The sequence below is a fragment of the Anthonomus grandis genome, chromosome 16 (assembly GCF_022605725.1).
Source record: "Anthonomus grandis grandis chromosome 16, icAntGran1.3, whole genome shotgun sequence".
Lineage (NCBI taxonomy): Eukaryota > Metazoa > Arthropoda > Insecta > Coleoptera > Curculionidae > Anthonomus > Anthonomus grandis.
The window spans coordinates 13516562-13537396 of record NC_065561.1 but is presented as its reverse complement, the minus strand read 5'-3'; the positions used below and the strand labels follow the sequence as shown (position 1 = coordinate 13537396).

The window sequence follows — 20835 nt, the reverse complement described above, 5'->3', positions numbered from 1 at the left end:
GTGACAGAATCCATCCAACACATAACGGGAGGATGTCAAACGTTTGCCCAAACTGAGTATAAGGCACGTCATGACTGCGTAGGAAAAATACTGCACCAAGAACTTGCAGTTAAACTGAACCTCTTGAGGACGAACAAAGTTCTTGAAAATGGCGAGTATAAATTGTACTGGGACCGAACTGTTCTCACCGACCAAAGAACTGTCAACAATAGACCAGATCTTATCCTGGTGGATAAGCGACTAAGGAGAACCACGCTGATTGACGTTGCTATACCTAATAACAATAAGCTCCAAGGAAAATACAACGAAAAGATCATCAAATATCGAGATCTTGAAGGGCAAATCAGACGACAATGGGAGATGGAGCATGTTCAAACAATTCCGATAATAATCTCGTCAACTGGACTTATACCAAAAACCCTTGTAGAGAACCTCAAACAACTGGGACTAAGTGAGCACCACTACAAAAACATGCAAAAAGCGGTGCTACTGGGGACAGCACGGGTCGTCAGAAAGTTCATGGGTACAGAAGACCGAACACCATCCAGGGCCCGACAACCTGGAAAGGGTCCCCTCAGAGCTTAATCCTTTTGATATCTTAGATATCTGGGATAAGTGAATGTTCCCCGTAAAACGGGAGTGTGATTGCCGCAAGGCAAAAATATAATAATAATAATATAAAACTATATTGCACTCAAGCAGATTTTAAAATTCGTTGAAGTGAACTCAGAGAACAATGAAACAAATCTATACTGACACTATTTGAGTTAATCATCATTCTATTTATTGCACAGTTTTCACCATACAGTGTACGATGTTGTTCAAGGTACAATAATCTAGTCTGTCTGAGCACTGTAGTAGGAGGAACATTTAAATTAAGCTGACACAACAACTCAGGAGACTGTATTACATTGTTAAGAGTCTTGTATGTTGTGACAATATCGCAGTTTTTACGTCGTGTCTCCAACTTTTCAATGTTCAGCAATCTATACATTTCATAGTAATTAATATCAATACAAGGAATATTAAGCTGGTAAGCAATGTATCTTATGAATTTACGTTGAACTTTTTCTAGGCTCATTTTATATTTAGCATAATAAGGTGACCATATACATGAATTCCACTTAAGTTGACTGCGAACCAATTAAAAATACAGAAGTTTGATGGAATCAATATTGCTGAAATCATGAGTGCGCGTCTTAATAAAACCCAACATTTTGTAAGCCTTATTACATGGATTTTTAATATTTTTTAAAAAAGTTAGTCTGCAATCAACACCCCAAGATCACGTATCTCTGATACCTTCTCAATAAGTGAACCCATTAGATGGTACTGATGGAATGGTGGACTAAAACTCCTGTTAAATTGAATATATTTGCCTTTTTTAGCATTTAGGACCATTATATTGTGCTTTCACCATAATTAAAATTTGTGAAGATCAGAACAACATGTGCCCAGTTACTATCTAACACGTTACAATAATCAAAACAATGAACAACATCATTAATAAAAAAAGGGCAAGTTGGGCACCCTAAGGAACCCCAAAAGTCACTGGAAAAGGACTAGAAGAAAAGTTATTTATCTTTACAATCTGTGTTCTTCCAGACAGAATGACTTCAACCAGGCCAAAAGACAACAACCGATACCATTGAGTGACAATTTCGTAACCAGGAGAGAATGAACCCTGTCAAATGCCTTGGAAAAGTCAGTATATATGGAATCAACCGACATAATATTCTACAAGGCCTCCGACAAAGCTGTTTGGTAAAGCAACAAATTAGTGGTAATGGATATTCCCCTGACAAACCGATGCTGCTTATTTAAATTTCTCTGATAAAAAATCTGTGACAAAACTTTCAAGAACCTATGCAAAGTGATAAGCCAGAGAAACAAGACGTTAGTTTTTCACATCATCCCTCTGACCAGTATTCTTAAATATAGGAGTCAAATAATTTAACTTCCATGAGGTTGGAAAACTACCTATCTTAAAAGACAAATTATAAATCAGCCATAGCAAAAGCACAGTGTCTTATGAAGACAGCTGAAATACAGTCAGGCCCAGAGCCCTTATTAACATATTGGTTAACTTTTCAAAGAGTTCAGATATTTCTACATGCATTTTATTAATATCAAAAGAACATGCAATATCAGGCTGCGCAAATTCTTGAACATCAAAATCATCAGGAGAGTAGACTGAAGAAAAATATTGTGCAAATAATGCTATTTCATGGAAATTTTCACATACTGCATCTATATATTTCACGGTAGATGGAATACTGTTATTTTGTCTTATCTCTTATATATTTCCAGAAATATTTAGGGTCACTGGAAATAGAAGACTTGGGGGGTTTGCTCAATATAGTTTGAGTAGCACTGATCGGCCTGATTGTCACAGATTGCTCAGAAGATTACTGAACATTTCATAGTCTTCAACGGCTTTAGACTGTTTATACTTTGCATGTGCCAATCTTTTTTGCAAGACATTCGATTTCAATTCCGCGCCGAACCATATTGGAAACTTGAATTTATTGTTAATTCTTATGATAGGTACAAAATAGTGAGAGCGTTGCCCAATGCATTATACAAACAGTCCACATTAGCGTTAACATCAGATGAGAATAAACTATCCCAATTCGCATTAAGAAGGTAGCTGTTAAGACCTGCATAATCTGCTTTCTTGAAGTCGTGTATTTATCACATAATCAAGAGATTTAAAATCGTTTAATTTTATAAAAATCACCAATGCAGGATGATGTCGATCACATTTAACTAAAAGGTCATTTGAGCATTATAGGGTCTCATTACTATTGTTACTAAAAACTAGATCTAGATATACCCCATTTGCATTTTGAATGTTATTGATCTCATACATGTTAAGGTATGGCATTATTTCTAATAAAGATTCTGCAGGCACCACAACACCACTACTAAACATTCCAAGAGAGTCATTACACCAAGTCAATTTTGTAGATTAAAATCACCGGCAATCAAAAATGAGCTGTCACCATAGTCTTCGTCCACCACATAAATAAGTCTTTATTCAGTAATGGTCTTTGGAGTGTACCACATCTCCCGAGCCTGTCAGTTTTGGAAACATCTGACCAAATTAAAATTTAAAAATATTTATTTTTCGATTTTAATAGTTTTAATGGAAAGTCAGCCTTATTATCAACTCCTAATGATCGAAAATATTAAACCCGAGAACTTTGTTCATAAACTAGCTTTAATCTTACATGCTTAGTAAAACTTTTCCTTCTATATGTCTTAAAACTATGTGGCAATCCATGTGCCATGGCATTTTATCTGTTTACAGCCACCTTCTACTCTTGACTGTCAAAATAACTTTATAGCATTAACTGACAAGCCAAAATATTACAGCTTTGCTAATAACAGAATATGGTTTACAGTATCTAATGTCTTGCTATAATCAAGCAACGCCATACAAGTGCAACATTTACGTTCTTCATTAGATCGAACATATTTTATTATTTTAACTAGAGTTGCGCTTGAACTAAATCCTCGACGAAACCCTAATTAGTATGAGGTAAAATGATGTTGATCTCTGCAAATTAACCCAGATCATCCCCCTTAAGTGCGGCAATAACTGTTCGAGGTCCTACTGAAGAGGTGCTGGATAAATACCATTAGATCCCGAGGTTTTTAGTGGAGTGGTCCAAAATCTTCTAACCTTAATTTATCCTCGTTTTATCTAATTGATTAGTAATCAATTCGTATTTGATGGTAACGAGGTACCTGCATTTGGTGCTCGGTAATATTGGAGGTGGAATCAAGGAAATGTATGGCAAATAAAAGTTCTGTGCTTTCTTGCAGGTTGTGTGCCATCCTCCTTGCGTAGATTGTATATTGACCTATAAAGATCATTCTGAAAAGCTTTTAGGAGTCTGGAAGAATAGCGTCAATTTCACTGCTGAACGATTTGAATTTCATTTGCGTACAAAAATACGAGAAGGAAATAGACTTGCCCCAAAGTACTAATTAGGCTTGCTCTCAATTTTATCCTTGCAGACAGACTAAAATTTATTTGCCATTTCCTCTTAATTGACATAAAAAGATTCAAAACAGCAACATTAGTTTATATAAGTAAAATATAAATACCTACATCTACGCTTCCTAAACGTCTGCCAGTGAATCTAAAAAAAAAATCGTAAGAAAGAAAATTGTAAAAGTAATTTACGGGAGCCTCCAACCGCTTCCTGATTTCATTTTGTAATACGTAGTTATGTAAAATTATAAATGTATGGTGTCATAGATACTATTTTTATTCACAGTGCTGATATAATTGGAAAGGAGCTTCGTAAAGCAGTAGGGGCCCGAGTTCGTTCACTAGAATGATATCTATTTTCCTTTTTTACGTTTCAGTTTGTACGTGTAGTTTGGGCCCACTAAAGAGAAGAATATATTGTATACTAGAAGTTCATTATCTATATTGCCTTTATTTATATAGGTCAAAGTGACCATCTTCACGTCCATTGGACCCACCTGTACATGTACTTATGCTGATTGGCAGAGATAATAATCTAATTCCTGCTAATGAATTAACTAGATTAGGTTATTATATTTATATGGGTTAATATTGGTTTCAGATTATTTTCTTACATTATTATAAATTAATTAATGGTGACAATATTATTACATAGAACATGCCCCATATGTCTCATTACTCTACAATCAAAAAAAGAGCTACAAGAAATAAATAAAACTTATCCGGACTGTAGTAGGGTCTGTCACTCAAGCAATCTATTTTAGTTAGTCCTAAATATGTCCAGTGATGGAGACATGTGTCCAGAGATGGTCATTGATCTTCAAGCTCTTTAAAGATTATTGTGTGTTTTACATCTTGAAAATTGAACAGTAAAGTTGGTACGATTTTTATGAATAAGACAAGATGTTTTCAAAAGATATAAGCAAGTCATCGTGAGGATCTTTTGTTGTTTAAACAAAGGCCTACAAGGATCACGCAGCTTAGCCTTACATATACAGGTTGGCGAATAGAAGACTACACATTGGCATTATAAATGGCAACACCGCTGCTCGCTGACTGTCGATAAGCGGCGCGGCGGATTGTCTGATTTGGTATTTTCAGTACGGCACAATCAGCAGACCTCATGTTGCTGTGTGATTGCATACTGCATTGTTGAGTCTTAAAGCTTTCGAATAAGTTTAATTGATTAAATGGTTTTATGGAGGCAACCCGGCAGTACAATGCAGGGGTTTATTCTCAGTAAATTTTGAAAATAGACCGATTTATTGTGCTTAAAGTATTTTAAATGTCGTGTTAAATTTTGAGACAAAGCTTAAGAGCCACCTATTAAAAGGGTCCAGGATATAGAACAGCGTAAAAAAATGGTTTGTAATGCTTTAGTTTTGGATTCAATATGATCAAACAGAAGTATTGGAGAGGAACTGGATATGCACCATTAATTTGTGACGAGTATTTGAAAAAAACATGAATACAAATGTTTTAAATATTTTAAGACTCTGGAAATGTGACCAGTGGCGAAAAATGGTATTTTGTAAAAAAGGAAAAGGCAAATGAAAATAAAAATTTCTTAGAAAATATTTTGTTTTCAGATGAGTCCTCTTTTCCATTGCATGGTAAACACAATCCTTCTATTGTTCCTTTTTTGTTTTAGGAAAACGAGCACAGAAGTTTTCAGTTCCGTACTCAGTACCCTTAAAAGTTGAATGTTTGGGCTGGTTTTTTGGGCGACCTTATTATTGGGCTATTTTTCAATAATGGTACTTTAAACGTCGTAAAATACCTTGAGTTGCCGCAAAATCAAGTTCTTTTTGCCGTTCAACTCCTCCCTGATAAAGACTTGGGATCAGTCTGTTTTTAACGATCGCTGTCCTGCTCATAATGCGGTTAGAGTAAAAGATTTTTTAACGATAACATCATAATATCAGGCCAACGAATTTAGAGGAATCGGAATACAAAATTGTTGAATCTGCCAATTCCATTTTACCTCAAACTCTTTAGGTAAGAAACAGCTTTTATAATAGGCTTTATTGAAAGCTAATAATAATAGCTCCTTAATAAAAGAATTGCTTGGTAGATTTATTATTTAAAGTTTTTTTTTTAATTTTATAATTTTTACATTCTATTTTTATTAGAGTTTTTATTTTATTTTAATAGGAACAACGCTTTTATTTTCAACATGCAATGCACAGCATATCAAAATTGTAAGATTCGTAATATATGCGGGTTTTACACATGTAATTCCTGCATTAGAAACATATTATACCAATGTCGCGTAATATTTTTTTTAAATTTTGCCACACGAGATACAACGACGTTGCACTGTTACTAAAATAAAATCTAAAATAATTGATCTCGAACCCCGAACACCAGCGTACTGTCGCGGCGGCTTAGGAACTTTATATGTATCCATTCGCTAATCTGTATATATCTTAAGGCGCCTTTCGGTATCACAAAAAGTAATTGCAGCAAGTAAACACATACATTTCCTCAAAATGGGAGTACAGTACACTGACCTCCCTGCCACAGGTCTATGTTCTCCACATATCAGTCTAACTGGATCACATCTATATGAGAGCCTCCCTGCGGCTCTGTAATGTGATAATCAAACTTTCCTGTGGTAGGATGTGCAACTTGTAACATCTTCCAGTGTTTCCCCATCAGAGCACAAACTTTAGTCTTTTGGGCATTGAGAGAAAGAAGGTTGAGTCGAACCATTGTTTAATCTGCAAAAGGTGTATATTTAAAGTTGTAAGAAATAACTCAGTGTTAGGATAATGCCAGATAATCGTGGTGTTATCAGCAAATAAGGTAAATTTTTCCCGTATGCCCAGGTGTGCTACGTTATTGATATAAGGGAGGAATAATATTGGGCCAAGGACGGATCCCTGAACATATCTCCATAATCCAAGCAGTTAGAAACCACAAACATTCGCTTTCGATGATTTTAAGGATAAAAACATAACCCTGACAACACTACTTCTCATATGCCATAATGCTGAAGCTTCCGAAGCAAGCTCAACCATTTATCCGGAAATAAAGCTGACTGAAAAAATTGTAAATGGCGTTACTGACTGAGCCCCTTTCAACATACCATTTGAAGTTAGAAAAGATCTTATGCAAATCTTCACCAGCTTCTCAATTAGTTTTGAGAGGGTTGAAAGCAAAATAAGATGTTTGACATCGATGATGACAAATAAGTAGGACAATACGCTTGCGACATATTCTTTGCATTCTTTCTGTTCTTCATACATGTTTTCAAAGTTAAGCTGACGGTTTATACAACTTTTATTTAACTTTTTTGTTTCTTTCGGGATAACTATTTAAAGTTTGGTGTTCCAGATATTTTTAAGGAATTTGCTCTATTTAGATTTATGATCAAATTTATTTTCACGATGAAATATAACAATAAAAAAACAATAGCATTAGTTTTAGTTTTCTCTTGAAGATGCTAACCTGGTTGGCGACACTTATAGAGGTTTAAATAAATTGTTTTGATGAAGAGATAAAATGTAAAAAATACTTTAGCAAGAAAAGGTAACCTAAATGAAATATTAGTACAAGCTTAAAAATAATAATATAGGTCGCAATAAAGAAAATACAAAATAGCTAAAATATAACTTTTTCATTTTGATTATTAATATTTTCACTTAACACCTTTTTTTTTTCAAAATAGTCTTGATCTTATATATGATTAATGGAACGAGCGTTCCATTCACGTTTCAAGTATATTCAATCTAATTGATTTTTTAGTAAATAGTTCTAGAAAATCTCAATAATATAAGATTTCTACTTTCAAAACATTACATTATATAATTTTGACTTTAATAAGGTTGGATTAGGGTTAAACTGATTTTATTTTTGTAAAATACTATATATACACTATAAATAGAGCTACTACAAAATATTATAGTAACTGAATTCTATAAATAAACTAATATTTAAATCATGTATTATTTCTAAGTACGATGGTAGAAAAAAGCTTACAATCCAAAAACATAACGGAAATGACAGTCGAGTTTCTGAAATGTATTAAAGAATACAACTTTTAGAAACTCAATATTATCCTCGAATTATTTCTAGCTCTTAGGACTGGCTTGATATATAGGGTGTCACAAATTGACAAATGTCCTTTTTATTCCTGATTGTAATTGGAAGCCATAGAGCAAATAAATGTTAAAATGTTTAAAATAAATATTACTTTTGTATGGCTTTTGATGCCCACTCGTCCTACATGACTTTGTTTTAATACTGATAATATAACGTTTTGTCTCTTAGTGTCCATCATCAATTTTTTGATGGACTCTATATTAAATTAGATTATATACAGAGTTATGACTTAATAATGCTGGAACTGGCTGTTAACAGCTCTACAGTACCCCAGCAGAGGTTACGATTTTCGTGTAATGAAACCAGAGTATTTAGTTTTATATCAATACGAAAGTCAGTCCTGGTCTGCCCAGATCCTTATTTTCTTAAATTATTTCAATTAACAATACAGTTAAAATGTTTAAATTATTGACACTTTGTTTATTTGAAGACTATGTCAAATATTTACAAGCAGAAGTATAGGTAATTGAGATAACTGGTTATAAATGGCTATAACTAGTTTGAAATGCTGTTAACCCATTTGACCCTGAAACTATATTTTTCAGAATTTGTATATTTTTTTCTTAAAAATGGTCAATAGAAGGTCCCATAAGTCGATACGTTTCGAGCAGCTGTGTCCCTAGGTCCCTTCTAAACTGAAGTTGGTCAAGAGTACCTCATTATTCCTATGGAGTTGCCAAGAGTTTTGTGAGGCCATGTCTACACAGTGGGAAAATAACGGAAAATACCACTTTTTACCTCGTACTAAAACTCTATATTGGCTTATGTTTTGGTCATTACGGTCTACACCTCCCATATTTTCGTTGTATGCCTTGATCAATTGAGGCTGATCTATATAAACATGCTTTTTTTTAGCCTGTGAAAATCGTTTGACCTTATTTACTGGCAAAATTGAACATACATTGGTGGCTAATGTAACAACGCTGTTGTCATTCCATTTGCATAATGCGATTTCATTATCGGCAACACCCCATTCAAATGTACCTCGTGTCTTTTTCTTCAGAACTGCCGCATTGCTAAATGGAGATTGTGGGATCCGGTTTTCACGTATAGTACCAGTTGCCTTAATGTTCCTCAATTTTGTCTCCTTTACAAGTGACAAAGATGTGAAAAAATTGTCAAAAAATATATGAAAGGGCTGGTAAGGCATTTTCTGTAAAACATCTGCATATTGGAGAACAACTGACGCTCTCAAACCCAGGTGTTTATACTTGTCCGGAATTATTGTCGACGCACCTTGGTAGGTGCTCAAAATAAGCAATGTATCCAAGGCGTAGGGTACCTACCCAAAATTTATATACCCCCACCTTACAGGTTTGCCTCGAATAAATTGCTTACCGTCTCCCAAAATACGGTATCATGGCCTCATCAAGGCTGTGATTCTCTTCAACTGGGGCATATTTAGACATTTTTTATTTAGGCTCTTGAAAAGAGGACGCAGCTTAGAGTACTTGTCTTTTTTATCAAGGGAAGTATTATCACTGCAATGAAGATTACTCATTATGAATTGAAATCTATCTCTGGAAATAGCGGCTAATATAAGTTTATTCTGGGTATCGTTGCAATTTTGCCAATACATATTTCGCCTTGGAATAGTTGTATATCCACTGACAAGTAACACCCCTATGAAGCAGTACATCTCGTCTGCAGTAACGTTACCGGGGCGGTTTTTTTGCTGTGCATAAATATTGGTAAAATTAATAATTTCTCCTAATAAGTTCTCATCAAAGAACAGCTTGAAAATATTTCCAGGGGAACGATTGCTTTGTGCAGTTTGAACTGATTGCCATTGCATAAACGTAGACTCTAAATCTTTATTGAGAGTATAGTCAAACGTCTTTATGTGTTTAGGTCGCCTTTCAACAAAAATGGATAGTGGTAGATCGTCATCACTGTCCCAGTTGTCATGAAAGGGATACTGTCTATCTTTCTTCATGGTCGTCCACACCTTCCATCTAGAAAGGCCAAAGTTACTTTTCTGACGCTTGCAGTAGGGTCTGCGGTAAAAGCTTCCAGTATTTGCTCCTCAATCTCTACATTATTATGGCCAGGGTTGAGTCCACGTGCCGGATTATTCTGAATGCCAATTTCAGGAAGACGGCGAAAGGTGTTTTGAAACACCCTGAAATTTGGTAACCTTCGATCTGGATAACGTTCCTGGTACAAGCGTCGTGCCAAAGCTCCATTACCGTTAGCGCGTCCATATGTGAAGATAATGTCAGCGTACTCTTGGTTGGTAAATTCCATTTTACAATACTGTTTAATAAAACGGACAGAAACTCGATTTAAAAAACCGTGGATGCAGTCAGTACGAAGTTGATAATCTTACAAAATTAGAGGCGAGAATGAAACTAAACAACAAGAGGCTAAAATCACAAGTTTTTATTTATTAAGCGAGTACCTAACTTGTAACCCCTACCCCAAAGTACCTACTAGGTACCCCTTACTCTACAGTATCTACTATTGGGTACCTCTGCTTAATTTTGTTTTTATTACTTTTTATTTACCTGAACTGTCCCATAATAGAAAACCAATCCAGTAAGTTTTGTTTACATGACATGCCGCACAAAAAAGGCCAAAATTCTGAGAATGATATCTTAAAATAAAGGGCAGAAGCTAGGCATATTTTTAGAGAGGTTTGAATGACGAAAGCATTTTCATAACAATTATTTAAACATCAAGCAAAGATACTAATTGTAACTTGCGTTCTATTACCGTTTAAGTGTGAAATTTTGGTATTTCTTAAGTAAAATGCAAAAATTGCCATAAAAAATTTATAAACAAATTTCGACCTACACATATTTAGCTTAAAATGTTTAAAATGAAGTCAGCTATCACCCCCTTAAGGGATTGCATCTAGCTTCCGGACACCCTGTATATCTCATATTGCCATGATTTACCATGACTGCAATTTTATTGAGAAGTATCTGGGTGTGATGCCATTTGCCAGTCGTAGGGAATTCTGTGGTGCAATCTTCATCTTTAAACTTGGACTTGGTGATACTGATTATCCCTTTCTTTTAAGTTGTATAACATTTAGTGTTCCTTATTAGAGGCACCGACATCATGCCACTTCCAATATTCCTTCTTATAGAACATTCTATGGAATTCATAGCCAAATCAGCCAGGTAAAGAGATCTCTTGCTTTGTAATAAGTTGCTACCTTTGTAGTTGTGTTGTTATATTATGATTTCTTACTGTTGATGTCCTCTTATTATGAATTTAGTATTTTGTATTAAATGATTACCCCTATTAGCCATATGCTATATTTCTAATCTTGTAAGTTTATAACATTTAACGTGGTTTTCCTGTATATTTATTAAAACATCCTGCAACATTTCAATATTAAACGTAGCGCTAGTGCTAACTATTTATATTCGTAAATTAAATATATTATTTCTTTGGTAGGTACGGCAGGTGCTACAGGTGCAGCGATAGTTGCTCCCCCAGGTTTCGATTTGCAAGGTTTCCCGGCAGCAGCTAAATTTCTTCAGCAACAACAGGCGTTCCAGGCGGAAAATGCCAGGCAAAACGAAGGGAATGATGGTGGGTCTGGATCGGCGATGTAAATAATTTTTACCTTTAAACAAAAATCACTGCTCGATTTCAAATTTATTTTTAGGAAAATATTAAACAATTAACTTAAGTTTTTATTGTACTATTGAATTTAAATGTATAGCGAAGTACATACGTGTAAGAATAAGGCAAAATAGATTTTGCTTAAAGTTTCACACCAAAAGTTCCAGTCCAATAGGATTAATTTTTACCTATTTAAAACCTCGTCTAGTCATTATAATTGTACTTGTGACAAATTAATATTAGTATCAAAGTGTAAGCAATACTGTGTGATTTACTTAGTCATAATAATCTAGTCAATTAATTTAAAATGATATGAATAGTTATGAAACTGTGCCAAATTTTAGTTAATGAACTGTGTTACATCCAATAAAATACTCAGAAGTCAGCTCTATATTATGTATAATACACAAACAATAATTTTAACTTGACTTAAGGGTCGGCAACTTAGCTTTAGAAAACTACATTAAAAGTTTTGTCACGACAGACAAAACTCATTACTTACTTACATATTTTGCCTGCATAAAGTAAACATTTCCACTATTTCTGAATAAATGTGTGATATATATACCTGTGTTTTCATTTTACCATGATTTTGAGAGGAAATTTACCTGCAACGTTACTCAATTTAAACAAAAAAACACTTCAATTCATTTACCTAAATATAGATCCGCACTAATCAATACTCAGCCGACGCGAGACCGAGTAGGTGTTCCACATACACCCTGCTCTATATGCCGGAATTTCGTTTGTGGCTCTATATGAAATTTTGTTTAGAAACCTTTTTCGTTTTAGTATTTACCCTTGATATATTTAAAAGGACTAAGAATATAAAGTTTGAGAACAAGCCGGCCATTAAGGACTAAATTAATTATTACTACTTGTAACAAAACTTTGTTTTACACCAGTCAAATATTTTTAAATGCATAACCCTAAAGAGTATGACAAGCACTATATTTTATATAATTAATATTGCAAAAAAATAATTAAATAGCAGTGAAGCTTTTGTGACGTTACCTGATCACGTCAAATCCTTAAATACAAATTATTGATTTTATATAGGTTATTGTAGATGACCTTAAAAATGATAAGAAGGAGGATCTATTTTTGTTGGAAATATTAGCTAATAAAGAGGATATATTGTAGTAAAAACATGAAGGTCACAATATTTCCTTTTCCAATTTAAAATGAACTTAACCTTTAGAGCTACTTGACTTATTCAGAATTAATAGCTAGAAGTGTTGTATTTCACTTGCTTCAAGTATTACCTATGTACAGGGTGGTGCGATTTTGACTGTTTTAACAGAAAACTCGTATTTTTCGAACAGATAGAAAAAAATTGGCTTGAGATGTCATGAGCTCAAATTTTGTAAAAAAAAAAATTTAAGTTATCAACATTTTACTATGTCAAACTGTTTGGCTGCTAGGGGGCGTTTCTTGAATTTGGTCGATTTCGGTAATTAGCCATAACTTTTTTGCTATTAAAGATAATAATAGGACTTCTGAAAATACTTTTTCTGAAAGTACTTCTTAATAATAAATATTTTTGTACAGGGTGTTTCATAAAGTTGATATTCAAAAAAAAAAAATTTTCTTATGGAATACATATTATTTTTTTATAAATTCTTAAAGCCCTTGAAATCCTCTTTTCAAAAATATATAACACCATATATCTTATTTTAGCTGTTTCCGATATTTCCGATATTACATTCTCATTTTTCCATTTTCCAAGTGTTTTAATTTTTATAGAAGTAGGCTATGAAAAAATTTACTTCACTTAGGTTATAAACTTGATATTTTTCGACATATTATAAAAAAATAAAGCAATTAACAATAATTTCTAGGCATATTTACAGAGTTTAATAATAATTATAAACTAATATTACAAACTAAAACCATTTTTTTCAAAGTAGGTGTTCAAACTGAACACCTCCTCGAATACATAATAAACACTTTTTTCTAACTGATTTACAAGCGTTTATAAGCTCAAGAAGTCTAATAGCACGAAAAGCTTGCCTAGTCGCTACTTGCAACTCTTACCGTGTTTCGATAGTTCTTCCTCATCCTTCAATCTCCCCTATAAAAAAATCTAACGGCGTTAGGTCACAGAATAAACGATCTCATGGGATCTTCATCTCATGGGATCTCATGAGATCGTTTATTCTGTGGTTAGGTCGCAAGACGTAGCAGGCCACAATATAGGTCCCCTAGTACCAATCCAATGATCCTGAAATTCCTGATTCAAAACATCAGTCGTAATTCGTGCGTTGTGCGAAGGACCACCGTCTTGCTGATAATACGTGTTTCGAACTCTCGCTAATGGTAAATTTTTCAAAAATGGTGCAACATATGTTCGTAAAATATTTACATAATCTTGGGCAGTCAAAATTTCATTAAAAAAATGAAGACCCAAAAATCTACCTCGAAAAATTCCATCCCAAATATTGAAGCCCAGCCGTCCCTGTCTGTTCGCGCTTACTACAACATGGGGGTTTTCTGTAGGCCAGTAATAGGAATTATACCTATTATATATTCCTGAAGTGTCTATTCGGCTTTCATCTGTCCAAATAATGTTATTATAGAAGTTCTCGTCCAATCTGCACTTATTGACATACCAATCACAAAATGCAATTCTTCTCTGAAAGTCGCCATCCTGAAGGTGATGAACTTTCCTAACCCTGTAGGATTTAAATTTGTGCTTTTAAAGCGTTTTTAAAACTCTGGTTTTCTCAACACCTATTTTCTCTGCTACTGCTGGATGAGACTTGTTAGGATTATCTAAAACCTCACCTATTATATTAAGTTCCTGAATTTCAGCTTCAACATCAAATTAATATATAGCTCTAAATACAACAAATTCAAATATGTTACTGACAGGAGAAATAAACAATTTTCTATCTGGCTGTCACATATGACATGTGCTATTTTTTACCAAAGCCTACTTCTATATATATATATATTGCTGGTAAGTCCTTAAACGGTGAAGCCGTTAACATCAAGATTGTGGAGAAAGTAATATTGTAACGAAAAATTGTAACGATAGTGGGGGGTCCATCTCGACCCAATGATCCCACCAATAGTACGGCTCTCTCGTAAATCTGACATGGAAAATGATCGTTACTTGTTGGCTGGACTGAGAGATCCTTTACTCCTTAAATCTCTCAGACTTTACCTGGCACATCATCTACATGATCAACCGACGAGTACATGTTTTGATGGACAAACCAACAAACTAATGCTTGCTGCTGAGAGATTGCCGACCGATCTGGTCTCGCTACGTAAGCTATACATCCGGTTCCACGAGGCCTATGGTATTGGATCCACGGAGGACCTTTCTGCCTTTAGGACCTATTTTTTGTCGGAGAAGCTTTTGCGGCTCCAAAAAATTAGGCAAAGCCAAAATAATTATTTTTCTAGTGGTTCGCCATCTAGAAAAAAATGTTAGAATACCTGACGCGACCAGAGGATCAAGCACCCTCTTTAAAATTGGTTGATAGTAAGCTTAGTATTTTTCTTCTAAATATTTAGTCCTTAAAACTAACGATCTGTTTTTATTGCTAGAAGAACTAAATTTCATTGAACATTGGTTAAATAACATAACATTGGTTAAATATAAACATTGATGAACCCATATATGTTGAAAATTACAACATCATAGCTAGATTCAATAGAACACACATAACGCATGGAGGCACATTGATAATGTCCACTAATAGCGACTTTTCAGTAGTGACAAAGTTTGATAACTTATTATCTGAAAAATTGTTTGAATTTTCCATTGTTTATAATAATTCACATGATCTCTACATTGTTTGTCTATATAGAACACCCGACTCTGATATACAAAGTTTTAGCCAGAAACTACTAAGCTTACTAGAATCCATGCCCTTAAAAGGCAAACTAATTTTATGTGGCGACCTTAATATTGACTATTTCAGTGTGTGTGCTGCCCAAGAATCACTCCAGTCTATATTCGAGTCAATGGGCTTGATAATGCCCATAGATTCACCCACTAGAATAACTAAAAATAGCTCCACCACTATCCATTACGTAGAATCATCCTTTACTCCACAACTCTTAAATTGTACTGTTTTCAGTTCGGGCTTTTCAGGTCATGAAGCTATATTAACCAGCTTCTCTTTGGATTCAATTAACAATAGCACTTTGCTTAAATTAGGCCGTATTTATAACAAAAATAATTTTCTAAATTTTAAGAACCATTGTCTAACGGAAAACTGGAACTTTCTTTCAAGTGATGTCGATAATGAGTTCTCCAGATTCTTAAATTCGCTATCAGATATTGCAAATATATCTTTTCCTCTAAGGCCAATTAAAACTAAAAAACAAAAGCCCTGGTCCTCCAAAGGTCTTCGTGTATCGGCAAAAAACATGCGCTCACTTTCCTACTTAAAAAAGTTCTCAGAATCTATTGCTTTTCATAATTACGTCAAGCAGTATAGGAAAACTTATCTTAAAACAATTAAAGCTGCAAAAGAAATCTATTACAGTGGGAGGTTGGCAAAATCTGGCAATGTAGCTAAAGAAACATGGCCTATTGTTAACGAACTAAGAAATAAGTCTACCTCAACTAGCACTATCTCTACATCACCCGAGGATTTAAACAATTACTTTGTAAACGTGGCAAAAAATCTAATGGCCACCATAACACCTTCTGATGATCCTCTGTCATATCTCTCTAATGAAAATTTGCACATTTTTTTTTACGCCAGTAGCATTTGCAGAACTTCAAAGTACAATTAACGAAATAAAAAACAAATCATCAGCTGGTACATATGGGCTTACTCTTAAAATGTTTTCAAATATGCCTGATTGTACTCTAATCCATTTAGTAGACCTAATCAACATGCCATTTTAAAATGGGGTCTTTCCAAACTGCCTTAAAACTGCAATAATCATTCCATTACATAAAGGAAGAGATAAAGATCAAGCCTCAAACTATCGTCCAATTGCACTTTTTCCGACCCTCTCAAAGATCATAGAACAAAGGTTTTTGTCATTTTTGTTTAAATATAATATCTTAACCCCTTATCAGTATGGATTTCTGAGCAAAAAATGCACCAACGATGCTATGTTCTCCCTATTTAACAGCGTTTATTCAAATATCAACAAATATTACTTAACAGCAACAATTTTCTGTGACTTTTCAAAGGCTTTCGATTGCGTAAACCACATTATTTTAATTAACAAATTGCAGCACTATGAATTCAGAGGTATATCCCTTCAATGGTTTAAGTCATATTTGTGCAACAGGAGTGAATTTGTAAAGGTCGATACGTCAAGATCTTTTTGTAAACCAATTGAATGTGGGGTACCTCAAGGTTCCGTTTTGGGTCCTATGCTCTTTCTGCTGTTTATAAATGACCTGGCCAGCCTGGACATAAGCGGAAAAATCTGTCTATTTGCTGATGATACTAGCTTCACTTGGAGCAATCCAAATGCAATGGCACTACATACAACAATTTCCAACGACTTGGTCTTCATTAAATCGTGGTGCGATTCCAATCTTTTATGCCTAAATCTCTCAAAAACTAAAGTCTTATCATTTAAAATGATCATTTCTCCATTTATTCTAAACAATACCAGTTTGGAAGTTGTTGAGTCTGTCAAATTCTTGGGTCTTGTTGTGGACGGCTCTTTGAAATGGGATTTGCACATAGATACGTTATCTAAAAAACTAAGCTCGGCATGTTTTGCCGTAAGATCAATCTTAAGAGAATTAGGCTTTTTCACGGCCAAAACAGCTTATTATGCTCTTTTTGAGTCACATCTTCGTTACGCCCTTCCATTCTGGGGTAAATGCTGCAAGACCCAAATTGAGCGTATATTTAAACTTCAAAAGAGAGCGCTTCGCTACTTATTAGGATAGTAGAGCTCACTGCCAAGCAAATTTTATAAAATATAAGATCCTTACTCTTCCCTCGTTATTTATATTTAAATCTATCTGCCTTATCCGCAAACATGTGTCGCAGATTCCAGAAAGACCATCCCACAGCTATTCACTAAGAAACGTTGATCATAATCTTCATCTGCCAATTCCACGGTCGGAATTAGTATAGAACTCTATACTTTATGCAACAATAAAAATGCACAACCATCTGCCTTCCGTAATGAAATCGATGACTACTTTTAGTTGTTTTCGCAATGCCCTAAAATCTTTACTACTGCAAAAAGCCCTATATATAGTAGAAGACTTTTTTAATATTTCCTTTTAAAGCACACACACTGGCGTGATTAGCTACCTATTATTTGCAAAATGTTTGCCTGCTTTTTATTGTATGTTTTATTTTATTGTATGTTTTTTTTGAGACTAAGATTTTTGACAATTTTATACATAATTGTGTGTATATTTGTATATAAAAATTATTTTATTTTAGTACAGTATTTTTGTTTTGTTATGTACCTATTTACTTGGTGTGTATTTTGTCTAAGTATATTTTTTTTAATGGTTATTTGTTTATATTTGTATTTTTTTTTCCTTTAGCTTTGTCGATAAAATGTAAATTTTCTGACAATAAAGCATTTTGATTGATTGATTGATTGATATAAAAATTAAAAGACTTGGAAAATGGAAAAATGACAATGTAATATCGGAAACAGCTAAAATGAGATATATGGTGTTATATATTTCTGAAAAGATGATTTCAAGGGCTTTAAGAATTTATAAAAAATAATATGTGTTCCAAAAGAAAAAAAAAATTTTTGGAATATCAACTTTATGAAATACCCTGTATAAAAATAGATAACATAAAAATATTTATCATTAACAAGTACTTCGAGAAAGATTTTTCAGAAGTCAATTATCTTTAATAGCAAAAAAGTTATGGCTACTTACCGAAATCGACCAAATTCAAGAAACGCCCCCTAGCGGCCAAACAGTTTGACATAGTAAAATTTTGATAACTTAAAATTTTTTTTTACAAAATTTGAGGTCATGACATATAAGTAAATTTTTTTCTATCTGTTCGGAAAATACGAGTTTTCTGTTAAAACAGTCGAAATCGCACCACCCTATACGTTCTGTTTTTGAAGGTGGTAGACAATGGTACAGTGAAAACATCTTGTCGGACTTGCATTGTCTTATTTATTTAATGTAACACGACGTTTCGGTTGGTAAGTATCTCCAACCGTTATCAAGTGTAAACTGACAGCAAACTACTATTTTATATACTAGATGTGTGCAGCGATGTGGAAAGGAAAGTCATCCGTGAGAAGAGTTGGGGGGGGAGGACACGCCTCTCTCTAGATCCTACACTGTCCTGAGAGTAGAGGCTTCCAGATGTTGGGTATATCGACGCTTGGCTGGCTGAAGATCCCCTAATTCTGTGAAATGAAAGCTGCCTCTATGAACTTCCTCTTCCGCCAGTGCTGTTCCTTATGCAGAATCTTGGCTTCTGACCAGTGGATATTGTGTCCATTATGCCACGCGTGCTCTGCTATTCCGGATTTGGAAACCTCTCCTCTTTGGGTCCAGCTGCGATGTTCCTTCGCTCTGATTTCTAGGGGGCGCTTCGTTTCACCTATGTATGAGTCACCGCACTCACATGGGATCCGGTAGACGCAATTTTTGGTATCCAACATGCTATCTGGTTTGGTCTTTGATACCACGCTTCTGATAGTGGTGCTAGATCTAAAGGCAGTTCTAATATTGTACTTGCTGGCAATGCGTCGGATTTGTTCCGATGTACCCCTAATGTAAGGTATGGGTAGAAGTCTGGTTGTCGTGGTGGCCTCGTCTCTGATTTGATTTGGACGCGTCCTTTGGATGGTCCTACTTATTAGCTTCTTTGGATATCCATTCTGTTGTAGGTCTTTGTAGATGGTATCCACTTTAGTCTTGAGATCCTCGTCGTTGCAGGATGGTTGGACTCATAGTGAAGATACTGGCCCGTGTGTGTTGGTTTTCTATAAACTGAAGTTCGTAGATTTCCGCCGACCTTTTTAACGAGGACATCTAGGAAAGGTAGAGCTGAGTCCTTCTCTGTCTCCATCGTGAACTTGATTGTTGGTCTGAAGCTGTTGAGGTGAAGCAGAAACTCCTGAAGTGCTTTTTTCTCTTTGTCCCAGATGATGAAGGTGTCGTCCACATATCGAATCCAGAGCTTGGGTTTGCAATGGGAGGCATCTATTGCATGTTCCTCGAACCATTCCATAAAAATGTTTGCTACTACTGGGGAAAGAGATGAACCCATCGGAAGTCCTTCGTCTTGGGCGTAGAATCTATCCTTGACCTGAAAGTAAGAATTACGAAGACAGATCTCCAAAAGTTCCATCACCCTGTCCAGAGGCAGTGTGGTCCGAGTTGAGAAAGCTGCATCCTTGCTTAGTTTGTCTCGGATGATGTTAAGAGACTCTCCTATGGGTACATTGGTGTAGAGACTTTCGACATCAAAACTCACCAATCTGTCATTGGTCTCGACTTCGATCCCTCCAAGAAGGTCTACAAAGTGGGCAGAGTTTCGCACGAAAGACGCTGCATTTCCCTTCTCACGGATGACTTTCCTTTCCACATCGCTGCACACCTCTAGTATATAAGCCTATAGAATAGTAGTTTGCTGTCAGTTTACACTTGATAACGGTTGGAGATACATACCAACCGAAACGTCGTGTTACATTAAATAAATAAGACAATGCAAGTCCGACAAGATGTTTTCCCTATACGTTCTGTTAATAAATTAATCAGTGCTAAGAGTTTTAGAATGGAATAAACTACGGATAGGTTTTTCAGGATACTCTGCAAGTCAGAACGCACAAAAACTAATGGTATTTTTGCTGCTTAAGACCATCAGAAAACTAAAATAAAAATGAGTATATAGAGTATGTCCATGGATTGAGTCACAAAGAGATCCTATTTTACCAGAATAATATACCAGCTATTTAGAATTTAAAAGAGTATAAAAACCGAACAAAAAAGTACCTTTATGTATATTTTTCTATGAGAAGTAACTGATACAATTTTTGGATTTGAAAAGTTAACAAATGCCTGGATTTGAAAAAAAAACTTGAAAAAAAAACTTTTTAAAGAAAAAAACTTGCGATTTTTGCAAACTTGTGCCTGTATTTTTTCTAAAACTAATAATATTGCCAACAGAATTAAGTTATTTCATTTTGCATCCATGGGTCATAATAGG

The 20835-nt window shown here is 34.7% G+C and overlaps 1 protein-coding gene and 1 long non-coding RNA gene across 6 annotated transcripts in view; one reads left to right on the top strand and one right to left on the bottom strand.

Annotated features, from left to right (window-relative positions):
* The window catches only part of LOC126745845 (class E basic helix-loop-helix protein 23), a 59069-nt gene extending 47301 nt beyond the window's left edge, over nt 1–11768 (top strand). For both annotated transcript variants that reach the window (XM_050453872.1, XM_050453871.1), the window contains exons 4-5: nt 11519–11675; nt 11733–11768. In XM_050453872.1, coding sequence (XP_050309829.1) covers nt 11519–11675; nt 11733–11751 — 176 coding nt within the window. In that variant the 3' untranslated portion in view covers nt 11752–11768. The remainder of the gene's footprint in view (nt 1–11518; nt 11676–11732) is intronic.
* Nucleotides 11553–14549, bottom strand: LOC126745847 (uncharacterized). 4 transcript variants are annotated; one of them, XR_007663734.1, is made up of 4 exons: nt 14477–14549; nt 14302–14364; nt 14108–14245; nt 11553–11690 (listed from the first exon to the last, which is right to left on the bottom strand). It is a non-coding gene; the product is annotated as an uncharacterized LOC126745847 (long non-coding RNA). The 4 variants fall into 4 exon arrangements; XR_007663731.1 differs by having other exon boundaries at nt 14108–14364; nt 14477–14548; XR_007663732.1 differs by having other exon boundaries at nt 14302–14539.
* Between the last annotated feature and the right edge of the window lie 6286 nt (nt 14550–20835).